The 12,327-nt window shown below is 45.1% G+C and overlaps 1 protein-coding gene across 1 annotated transcript in view; it reads right to left on the reverse strand.

Moving 5' to 3' along the window:
- Positions 1-762: 762 nt before the first annotated feature.
- SLC4A5 (solute carrier family 4 member 5) overlaps positions 763-12,327 on the reverse strand; it is a 166,107-nt gene continuing 154,542 nt past the window's right edge. The window contains exons 26-28 of the mRNA XM_030551928.1: positions 11,423-11,507; positions 7,778-7,845; positions 763-839 (exon numbers count right to left, since the gene is read on the reverse strand). Coding sequence (XP_030407788.1) covers positions 7,811-7,845; positions 11,423-11,507 — 120 coding nt within the window. The 3' untranslated portion in view covers positions 763-839; positions 7,778-7,810. The remainder of the gene's footprint in view (positions 840-7,777; positions 7,846-11,422; positions 11,508-12,327) is intronic.

A 12,327-nucleotide genomic window follows, 5' to 3' on the forward strand; every position in this document is an offset into this window, starting at 1 on the left:
TTTAAAACAGCAGCCAGGGACATTTTCCACTTTGATTCTAAAACATTCCATAACTTTCCAAAAAGGGAATTAGTCTTAGGCCTGTTTTGTATACTTTTCTGGGGTGTGCATTGTTTGCTGCATATGATGTGTAAAACATACAATAAACTACAGTTTACAGTCCTGAAATCCTCCCTCCCCTGCCATGGAATGTCACAGCTTTCTGCTCAAACATTGGGTAGAGTGGTGCTCATCTTATCTGTGAATGCCCGTGGGCCAACTAATGCTAATAGGGACACAGACTACAAGAGAACGGTGGAGTTGAAGCTTGCACTGGAAAGGGTGCGACTCTCCAATGCTGGTGATGTCAGGGTCCAGATGCTGAAGGAAGGTGGCCCTGCTATTTTCAGAGTCGTCACTGAAACGGCAGCAACCGCCCAGGGTCTAATATCCCCTATTACTGCAGGGACCAGAGTCAAAGTACCATTTCCACATTCCTGGCATTGCTCTGAAGCTGGCGGTGGTTTCTTGGCCCAACTGAATGGGGTGGAATTCCACAGCATTCTAATTTATTCTGCTAAAAGCTAATGGAGAAATGGGTCCCAGGGACCTATGATCTCCTTAGTCTGTCACATAGAAAAATATGCCCAATTTTCTTATTTATATATCATCACAAAGGAAGGGCAGTGTGGGACTACAGCGTGGTCTCGCTGCCCATGTCCCGAGGGTGCTTTTCTGTGTCACTGTCTTCATAGTCCGACTCCATCTCTATCTTCACCTGGGGCACAGCGCAGAGAGGATTTCGGGAGTAGTTAAACGCAGGAGATGATGGGCAGGAAATCTTCAGGTGAAGCGTAATACTGGAAGGGTAGAAGGCACAACAAAGGGGTTACAATCCATGAGGCTGGGTTAAAGCCATAGTCTTTATCTAACGGAGTGGGAGAGGAGGAAGTCCTGAGATCTAGTCCCACCTCTGACACTGGCTACCTAGACTTTTGGACATGTTCTTCGTGGTTCATTTTCCCCAGCTGTATAACAAGGAGCTTGGGAAACCTGGATCCAGATGTCTGACTGTGCAGCCTGGACCCAGCTCTACTACACAGAACACCTGCCTCACAGAGGTCTTGAGAGAATTAGTTTGTAAAGTACTTTAAAAGATGAAGAGTCCCGTCTATTAATTCTTCATGTTCAAATCTTTTTCAAAACACCCCCTGAGGAGCTCCATGTTTTCTGAGCTTGGGAGGCAGAATCAAAGGACAGAAATCTAATAAGAAAGAAGGAAATGCTGTTCCCATTTGTTAATCTGTGGAACTCTCAGCTATAGGATACGATGAGACAGTGTTGGCAAGCTGTTAAAAAATGATATACACATCTAATTGTAAGGATGTTAAACTGAATACGATCAGAATTTCAAGGGCTATTGATTCTCTACCACATTCTTGGCCATGAAAAACACATCACGGACTGTGAAATCTGGTCTTTTGTGTGCTTTTACCCTGTTCTATACAGATTTCATGGCGGAGATCAGCATTCCTCAAATTGGGGGTCCTGACCCCAAAAAGGAGTTTCAGGGGGTCACAAGGTTATTTTAGGGGTGCTGCAGTATTGCCACCCTTACTGCTGCGCTGCCTTCATAGCTGGGTGACCAGAAAGCAGTGACTGCTGACCAATGGCCCAGCTCTGAAGGCAGGAGCACATAAGTTAGGTTGGCAATACCATACCAGGCCATCCTTCTGTGCTGTGGCTGGTAGCAGCTCTGCCTTCAGAACAGGGCTCCCAGCCAGCAGCTGCCACTCTCTGGCACCCAGCTCTGACAGCAGAAGCAAGGATAACCTTGCAACCCCTGCCTCCCCCCAACTTCTTTTTGGGTTAGGACCCTGACAATTACACCACCCTGAAATTTCAGATATAAATATCTGAAATAATGACATTTATGATTTTTAAAATCCTATGACCGTGAAATTGACAATGCCAATGAAGTCCTGCGCGTTTCAAGCTGGGACCCAAAAATGAAGGCTTCCACAATGTTTGGGCACTTCTGAAAATTAAGCCAACATTTTCACAAACACACCTCACAGAAAGGCCAGTATCTCCAGTATACAGAGGGCTAAACTAAGGCGTAGAGGCGCTACGGTCAATGGGACTTATGCTCCTAAGTCATGTAGCTACCTTTCAAACTTCCACCCTAGAACAACAAGCTTTAAGCTTTCATATGCACTAGACAATCAACAATGCAAATCCCTTTGGCTGGAGAAATTCCATCACAGTGAACAAAACCTCAGTATCTAGACAATACAAACGCGTCTCATTGGGTGCAAATGTCAACCAGGCATGTGCACATGAATCAGAGTACTAGAACTGACCCCAAACCAAAGCCCCAGATGCCAGGAGAGACTGCGGTGCTGAAAGCATCCTGGCCTGACTGGTAAATGGATTAGACACCCCCGCAAACCCCATCCCTCAAAAAAAAAAAAGCCAAGGAATCAGTAAACATTTCATGGTACGATCTCTCATGAATCATCAGGCCTAGAAACTCTGGCTATCACTCCTCACTATACATCAGAATGCCAGATGACCAATGCACTACAGAGGTGTGTACTAGCTTTCGGGTGCTAGAAATGTCAGCCTCTAAGAATCACACCGTTCAGCTTACACTCATGCACGGCCACTGCATCTAATACTTGCAGAGTAGCATCTCAGCCTGTGACCCAGCCAGTCAACACCTGCACCAGGGCAAAACAGTCCTGGGGAAGTGCAGATCCAAACTCTATGAATGGCCCGCCATATTTATTGTAGGCCCAGCTAAAACCCAGGCTCTGAATTTTGGCGGATCTGGACCTGAATGTTGCAGCTCAGGCCCATTTCTTTCTATTTGTGTTGCCAACTCTCATGATTTTATTACAAGTCTTGGATACCTGATGTTTTCCTTAAAGACCCAGCTCCTGGAATCATGTGATTAGGTGAGAAGCTCAGCTTTCATTAAAAATAGAAAGTTTCTAGTGCTTATGGCTGAGGAGAAAGACAAGAAAACATGAACCCTAAAAACTCTTAAAAGTAGAAAGAAAAACAAACCCAAAATTATTTTTAAAAAAATCTCATGATTTTTAGGCCAATTCATAATTTCAAAAGCCAGGGGCTGGCAGTACTGCTATTATGCTGATGAGGGTGCTCTGAAGTGAAAGGGCTTCAGTATCAGGGTAAAAACCTTTATGTGAAGCAGGAGTAAGAAAGACAGAAAAAGACACAAGAGAACCGGAGGTTCAACAATCGAATGAATTCGAAGCGGGACACAAGTTATTTAGTTAAGTAAGCGGATGGTCTTCCCAAAATGAGCTCCCAAAATCCAGCTGGATGGTTGCCGCATGTAGCACTAAGCATTAAAGTTCTTCGAAAGGAAGGATTGGAGACAGGATTCCTAAGAATTTAGAGCCAAATCTTGCAAACTCCAAACTGCCACCAAAGGAAGGATCAAACCCAATGACAAGTTGGTCCATCCCCTTCATCAATGCACAATTATTGCCTGCGGCCCATTTCCTAGTGCACTGCCCTCTACCCTCTGGAGAAGATTCCACGTCTCACTGCTGGGAAGCTCTTTCTTGGTATTCAGTCTAAACTTTCCCTTTTGTTATTCCAGTCCATTTCTCCTAGACAGGTCTACTGTACCACACTACAGAGTTGAAGGAAAATATGAACAAACCTTCACCTTATACTCAGATCACACCTAATTTGAAGATGGAAAAAAAATGGTACTTAATAAAACAAGCTTAAAAACTTTTCTTATTCCTTTCTAGGCATTTTCACAGAGTCTACTAGCCATCTGCGCTGTCTTGCACAGCCAATCATCTCTCCAGGTATTTATGCAACTATCTACAGGCATTCATAGCATTAGTGCCCTAGGTATTTACACCATAGCTTCTGAGCTACTTGCTGTTGCTTTGACAGGGTTCATTCTGGGCCCAGCTGTGTTAAACTACCAGAGGGCAAAGTGTCTTCCTGGGGTATTTCTGGCCCAACAGGGAAGTGGAGATACTAGAATTTTCACAAGTGAAAGTTCTCTCCAGCAAGAGTTCCTGCCAAAATTTGCTGAGCTCTGGATAATTCGGCCCAGTATCTGACCTGACCTCTAGGCCTTTTGACCTTTGCCCAGCCCACTAAAACACCATCTGATTAGACACATTTGCAGAGTTGCCAGTGGAGTGTTAGCTGCAGGGAGAGAAGAGTGCACCAATGGGGCTTAGTTCTCCATGTGCCACTTTGGAAAGCGGAGACACATTGCATGACAAGGGGGATGCAGAAATACCATATTACCTGCATGTGCCAGATATACAGACAGCCTGGGGAATTCGCTGCTTCAGAGGTCAATGCTCAGCACAGCAAGGAGCAGGAAGGACATTTTTTCCATTATGTGCAGCACTGTGCAACCTATCAGGTGCATTATAATTGGGCTTTCCCTTCTGCCCATTCCTTTCTCTGAATGATGAGATCTGCTATGGCACCGTGGTCTGCTATGATCTAACATGCCATAGCAATAACAAAACCTTAGAGGATTGGAATAGCGGGGGAGCCCTGAGCTGGAACAGCAGGGGATTCCATGAGTTAGGACTGTGGTGCACTGGCAGAGCTCGGAGTTGGGGGGAGAAATCCCAGGAGTGGACTGACATAGCAGGAGGTGCTACAGATCAAGGTTGTGCCCCCCATGTTTTGATAGTGTCAGAGTTTATGAATAGTGTAATGAATGGTGTGTGGGTGCGGTATTGGTGACCTGTGATATGTAGGAGGACAGACTAGATGATCTGGTGATCCTTTCTGGCATTAAACTTTATGACCTTTAATAGCTGTGACTTAAATGACTAAGCTGTTTGGAATCTGTCTGGCAATTCAATAACTTTTCGAGATAAGGGCCAATTCTCTTCTCATCTGCACCAGTTGGTGCAACTATTTACATTGTTTTTTTTTGTTTGTTTTTTTGGTTTTGCACAGGTGTATCCGCAAATCCCTAGTGAAAATGTGCTGCACCAATGTAAAATGTGAAGCTGGGATACATTTTCCAGGATTATGTTCTTAGTAAAGCCTAACTGCTGCCCCCTAGTGGTCACTTTTTGTTATAAACAATAACATCTAGACAGCAGTGCAATTTAGGTATGGCACAGACGTATCCCTATTCAGGCCCAGTTCTAGAGGGTGGGCGTGGCTGCCAAACTATTATGCTACTCACTGACTGGTTTTAATTTTTGTTCATCCGCTGAGGAACGTGGTGGAAGGCAGGAGGGGGCTGAAAATATTTTCCACCTTGGCTGGCAAAACGGTGAAGACCACTCAGTCTCTGTTCTCCCAAAGCTAAAGAAAACTTGGCTTGAATCAGGGTGAATAGCATCACTTCACTCTCTCTAATGAGGTTAAAAGAAACCAGTGTTTAATTAAAAAAAATCCAACAAATTTCCATACTTATGTTACAAATGAGACCTTGATTATGAAATCAGAAAGAAAAAATAGTCTAATTTGCACCCTTTACTTGTTGCGTGTCTTTCATTTGGGATAATGACAACATACCGATCAATTTCATTTTTGCTAACAATCAGGTTCTGATCAATTTCACCTTCAGAATCTCATGCATCAAATCCAATGCTGCAATCTTTAGTAATACAAGGGGGATCCTGATTTGCTTTAAAAAGCCTACTTTCCATTAGAATTAAAATTAAGAAAAAAACAACAAAACACAAAACCACAACAATGGGAACATTTGTACCAGCCTTTTTGTTTAATAAAGGCTCCGTCTTCACAAAGTCCAAAACAATGAGAGCAACTTAATGTGACAGTGTCCCTTTGAATAAAAGTTCTAGCTGATCTTTAAGATGTCATGTTTCCAAACAGACTCACTGGCTTTACACTAGGGCTGAATCGGACTCATTGTGTTTTGGAACCTAGCTAATGACATATATCTGGAATGGTGCAGCACAAAAGCTACAAGCCAGAAAAATCTGAATGCAAGACTGAAGTCTGATCTTTAACTCACACTGACCCCCATTTGGAAGTTTAACCTCTGCTTACCTATTTCTGTAAGTCACAACATCCAAATATTGTCACACTAATGGGAAAAGACTGCAAGGCCCTGTACACAGAAAGAAGACCCCGACAGCTGGTACTACACATGCAGTACACACAGGAAAATTCATCTCCGTTTTCTTTGTGGGCATCACGAATTTCATGCTGCTGAGTACACATCAGCCTATTTGATAACTGGGACTGGTGGGCAGAGTCAATTGAGGCAAAGGAAGGCCCTGCTCCCTTCACTGAGGAAGGGGGCCAGAACCTAGAAATCAACAGATCATAGGGACAAAAAAAGAAACAGCAGGGACTGGTGTGCGGGTCACAGAGCTGGAGACTGAAGTCCTCTTTTTATCTGCAGAACAAGGGTAGCACTGGCAAGCTTTTCTCACCCTTATAGACTCATAGACTTTAAGGTCAGAAGGGACCATTATGATCATCTAGTCCGACCCCCTGCACAAAGCAGGCCACAGAACCCTACCCATCCACTTCTATAACAAACCCCTAACCTATGTCCGAGTTATTGAAGTCTTCAAATTGTGGTCTGAAGACCTCAAGCTGCAGAGAATCCTCCAGCAGGAAGGACTCACTAGGCAAGAGAGGGAGGAAGCTCAGTCCTTGGTTTCTCTACCAGTGAAGGGATCAGCTCATGTCAATTCTCTTGACAGTTTTCAAATTAGACTGAGATCTCCCAGCTCTGCCAGTACAGACGCCACGGGGCCGTCAGACAGCAACAACCTGTGCTGGATTTGAACCAGCGACTGAGTCAACCTCCACTGTGGCTTTTGTCAGTTTGCATCATACGTTTGGTCTGGTTACAAGTGATTGTATGATTCAGGGGACCTAGGGTCTTTTATTTCCTACTCTGTTACCAAGAGATGCTATCCAACCCCATAACTGAACTGAGTCATCATTTCTCCAACAGACTGTAGCAGCGTGTTGGCTCATTCGAGCACTATCAGCGATGATACGGGGCCACAGTAGAAGAGGCTGGAGAGAATCACAGATCTTCAAAGACAGTCTATTTTCTAGCCTGATCTGCTGGCCGTTGCAGTGCTTCCTACAGCAAGTAAGACAGTGCTTTTACCTAGCTTTGTTTTAAATCTCTCAAGCAAGGGGGTGACTCCCCTGCCCTTGAGAGGAGATTTATACCCTTTCAGGTATGTTCTCTCAGCAATGATGCGGAGTTTTTGCAGCTTGTGTAGACATACCCAAGCTAGCTTTAATCTAGCTTGCTTGGGTACTGGAGCAGCGGAGCTTCTGGCTGCTTGAGGAGTTATCCAGGGTTCCAGATGGGCTTGTACAGCCTGTGCTGCTGCTGTTTCACTGCTCTGGTATCCGAACTAGCTAAATTCAAGCTGGCTCAGATATGTCTGCTCAAACTGCAGTCATACCCCGGGATTGCAACAGAGACACACTCATAAATCACCCCTTTGCAGAAGGCAAGCACAGGCCTGATGCCCCGTTTAAACCGTTGTGATTTAAATGGCTGATGGGCTTGTGCTGGCCCCCTCCGCACAAGGGTGAATTCCACCCACAGAGCCCAGGGTTAGAATTTTTCTTCCCCTAGATAAGCCTGCATTTTCCCTCCCTTCACTTCATCCTGTTGCTCCTAACTAGACCCTCTCCTGTTGCCCGAACCAATTCTGATTCCTCCCTGGTGTTCACACCCATGGAGATGCCTGATTCCAACAGGTTTGGGGGCAGGGTTTAGAACTGGGGAGTGATGATGAGCCTGTTAAATGTCATTTACCTGCGATCCAAGTCTGAACCATTAGGAGAAGAATCAGAACGCAAAGCTCCAACTGGAGGACCTCTTTCCTGAAGGGAAACACAGATGCATATGAAACCATTTCAGAGTGAGGAAGGAACAAAACAAAAACCAAAAATCCCCCAAGACCATCCCAGTTAGAGGGAAGAGGCTGGCCCCGGACTGCACAGCTGGGGCCATCCAGGTTTGAGCCCTGTGGAACCTCCAGTAGCTCTGAGACCTCAACCATGAAGTTCAATGAACTTGCATGGTCATCTCTCTCCACCCACTAACTGGTGGGAGAAAAAAAGCTAGTCTTAAATGCTGCATTTTTAAATGAATACAGCAACAAAGGGGAGGGAGCATCAAAGGCACAAATGAGAGTTAAGCATCCAACTCTCCACTGAACGTCGAGGTGTTTCTGCATCTTTAGAAATCATCCCCTAATTGCTGCAAAAGGGAAGACCTGGCTACACAAATCTGCTGCTTTTACCTCTCGTGTGGTCTTTGACTAGGTTTTCCTTTTAAATGTCAAAACCCACTTTTTCAAGCATGGGAGCCTCAAGTTAGGTGCCTAAATAAGGATTTAGGAACCCAAGTAAAATGTTGCTGAGCTCCTCTAGCACCCACAGATTTCAGTGGGAGTTGTGGGGGCTCAGAAACTCAAAGTCCTTTAACTTTGGGCAAATAATAAAAAACTAGAGAAAAAGCAAAAAGGAGCTAATTTCTGTGAGTTAGTAAATGTAGGGTCAAAGGGTGCAATTTTCAAAAGTGTCTAAGTGACTTAGGAGCCCAAGTGCCATTTTCAAAAGTGCTTTTGAAGTTAGGAGCATTGCATTGAAAGTCGATGGAAGCTAGGCTCCTAAATTACATAAGTACTTATTCTTTGGGGACAAATCTTGATCCCATTGAAATCAGTGGTGAAACTCTCCCTAACTGCAATGGGAACAGGATTCTGCTCAAAGAATTGGCATTGGTTTCCTCACAAACAGGAAAAATAAATCCACCAGCTAGCCACAAAGTCGACACTCTGTTGGCCTGAGGTTCAACCTTTCAATCCAGATGCAAACTGCTCCCAAGTTCAGGGTTGCTGGGATCCTCTTGATGGAGGACCATGAAGGAAAGGCATGTTTATCAGACAAAAGGGACGGGAAGTTCAGTGCACATCACAATTCAATCGCTGGCCTTCCTGCTGAGATTGCCACCAATAAGCTAGTGCCAATGATGGTGCTGGCCTCTATCCACTGGGAACAGAACTAGACTCTTAGCTTCTCTTTTATAGGCAACAAAACACCCCTCACATGGTATCAACTCTGCATCACAGTCTAGCCAGGCTGGCTTCAAACCTGTCTCCACAAGCCAAAAGGCCCTGTGTCTCCTATTGCCAACCCACTGATCAGTAGAATTTGTCTCTACAAGGCTTGCAACAAAAATGGAGGCCATTTGTCTCAGTGACCCTTGAAGGACAATGGGTTAGAGGACTGATCCTGAAAGGAGTTTCATTCTTGGAGAATTGACTTGGGAGACACCGGGCTCACTGGAAACAAGACTATTTAGAGAGACAATAAATATCCTGAATCTCCATCTAAATATGAACCGGAAGCCATAAATGGGGTGCCATTTGGATAAAGCCTGGAGTCTGCATTAGTTGTTGACAATAGCAAGTCCCAATTCACCTTCCAGCTGAGGATTAAATGTTATTTTCAGGGTTTTCAAAGCAGCCTAAGGCAAAGAGGTGCCCAAATCCCATTGGGAGTTGTGTCCTTAAGTACTTTAGTCCTTCTGAAACCCCATAAGAGATTGCCCCAAAGAGCAACCATGAGGAAAGACAGAGAAGGAACGACGACAGCTACAGCGAACCAGACGTGAACGCTGACCATTTCTGTCTCTTCCAGGAGAAGTAAAGGCCTTTCCCTAATATCCCAGCAAAAGCTGAGACAGCCCTTGTGTCAGGATACACCATGTGGAATAATTTATCGGTTCTAAGAAGTTCCGCCTCCACATGGCTGACTGCAGGGGACTCTCATGGGATAAGGTGGATCAGATGGACATGAGGGGCCAAAGTGAGGACAGTAACTGAATTTAGAGCTGGTGTATCTTACGCCTTCTGCTGCGCCCCTCAGTGTGCAGCCTGCACCAACTGGGACAGTCAGACATGTCGATGGACAATTTAATGCTCCCCAGACATCACCACATCTGGATTTTGCTCATTGAACCGGAGGGATTCTAAGAGGGGGAGTGGAAGATGGTTTAGATCACACACTGAGGAGACCACACAGTAAAGTTTGCCACCTTTCAGTCCTCAGACTCCACCTCAGAATCTGGCTCATTGAATTTTGGCCCAGCCCTTCCCCTCACCAGCACTGCTAGTAACTGGACGCAAGCGCTGCGCCTCCGGCCCACTCACATACAAGAGAGACGGACGCAGTTACGAGCATTGCAGAGGTTGGACCTTTCAGGCGTCTGGAGTGGAGCGGGACTTGGGAACAATCAGAAGCAAGCGTTGGTTCTCCACCAGTCTCCCTCAGAAAAAGGCACATTTCAAATAAGCCATCCCTTTACCAAAGTGACAAGATAACGTTTTACTGAAGGACTCAGGCATCCCTCTGACGTGCAGTAGCCTGGGACAGGAGAGATGGCAGAGGGGGAGGGCTATTAGCACAACTGTCTTTCAAGAATGCAAGGGAGTCACCTTTAATCCGACAAATGCACAGGAATCCAACGTCTAATGTGCACAAATTTGGTTAATGATTATCCTGGGCTGTCACTGCTTCCTGTACCAGGTTGCAATGGCAGAGGGCCCAGGCCCAGAGAAGACAGAATGAACGTTTCCCCCAAAAGACCTGTCATTTCAGGTGCTGAGCGCCCACAGTTCTAGCAGAGCTCGGCACGTGCCTAACACTCCTGAAAATCACGTCCGAGGTGCCTGAAGTTGGGCAGGCAAAATCAGAGGCCCCTTTGACTGCTGGTCACTTGCCTGTCGTCCCACAAGGAGATGGTACTGAAGCAAAGGCTAGAACCCAGGTCTCCTGAATCCCAAACCATCTGGCATTTTTTAATCTTTAACAACAGGAAGCAGCACTTTCCACTTCGCCAGTGAACTTTGTGCCACACTTTACACCCATTGACTAACAAAATTCTTATCCCCCACCCCTGCCGTAGGGGAGCTAACGTATTATCCTCTGCATATTTACATATGGGGAAATAGGCATAAGAAGGTTCATTCTCCATCCAGGTTCTGAGAAACGCACCCATCACTATGGTAAAGTTACTTGCCCAAAGGCAGGCAGCACGTCAGTAGGAGAGCCAAGATTAGTACTACGGAGTTCCTGGTTCTTGATCCGCCTGTGGGCTGGCAACCCCAGAGGAACAGGTTCATGTGAGCGGTTTCTGGCATTCCTAAGCCAGAATGTGGAGTTTTCAGGCAGCAAAACAATTTTAAAATCAAGTTTGGATCTAAAAAGCAGCTGAAGGATCCATGTGTGTTCTTTTCCTCAAGCCTGTTTGCGGATCTCTTATCTACACATATCTACAGCTTCAGAACAAGCCAAGCACCTGCAGCGGGTTACTTTGATTAGTCACAGAATAGACCAAGTTGTTGAGGATTAGTAAGTGGTAATAACGTTAGAACCTAAGCACTGTACTTACTGGTAATGCAATGGATACCGTTTTGGGGGTCTGATTGGACAGGTTCCATTGGGATCTTTATAACTGAGGGAGTTGGGAACCGAGGCTGGGAAAAAAGTGGGAAGAGCCAGTGAATACATTGATTCATACAGACATGTCTGGGGTTAGCATGTCTGAAAACATACTCATGCTGATGAAAATACAGATGCCCTTCTGCATTAAATGGATCAGTCTCATGCATATGGCAGAAGGCCAGGATTTTCAAAGGAGTCTAAAGGATTGGGTACCCAGTTCCCATTGAAAATCCCATCCTAGACATCTATGTATCTATCTGCATGGTGGAAAGATCAGCATCAGTAACACCAATTAACATTGATCAGGGTAATATGTTGCCTGCGCATAACAATACCTTACATTTCTAATACCATTCATGCTAAAGGATCCCACATAAACTACAGTAAAGCCGTTTATCTGAAATGGTTTGGGGACATCAGAAATATCTGGCTAAACAAGGAGATTGGATGAGAGAGTTACATTACTTGGTAAATAATTCACATAAGTGGACATAATTAAGATTAGAATAGGCAAGATTTCTAGGTCAGAGGTATTTGGATAAATGAGATTCTCCTACAGACAGAAGTCACCCTTCACTAAAATGCAGCCAGCTCTGGGAGGAGGAAGGGGCAATATGGCAGCTCTTTAACAATGAATGCTATGCATCAGTTTAAGACAGGCAGTGAAGAGAACCATTGTGTCCAATTCAAACTGCAAGGGGAGACTACATAGGTAGAATCAATGGGGAAATAAACCACAGAGTTTGTAAAGCTCAAGTGTGTCTACAAAATTTTATCCAGATACTTAACAAAAAACGCAAGGAGTTTGGCGATCAGATTATGCCCAAAAGCATAAGCCCTAATGGCCCTTGT

Source organism: Gopherus evgoodei, chromosome 2 (genome assembly GCF_007399415.2).
Source record: "Gopherus evgoodei ecotype Sinaloan lineage chromosome 2, rGopEvg1_v1.p, whole genome shotgun sequence".
Taxonomy (NCBI): Eukaryota; Metazoa; Chordata; order Testudines; family Testudinidae; genus Gopherus; species Gopherus evgoodei.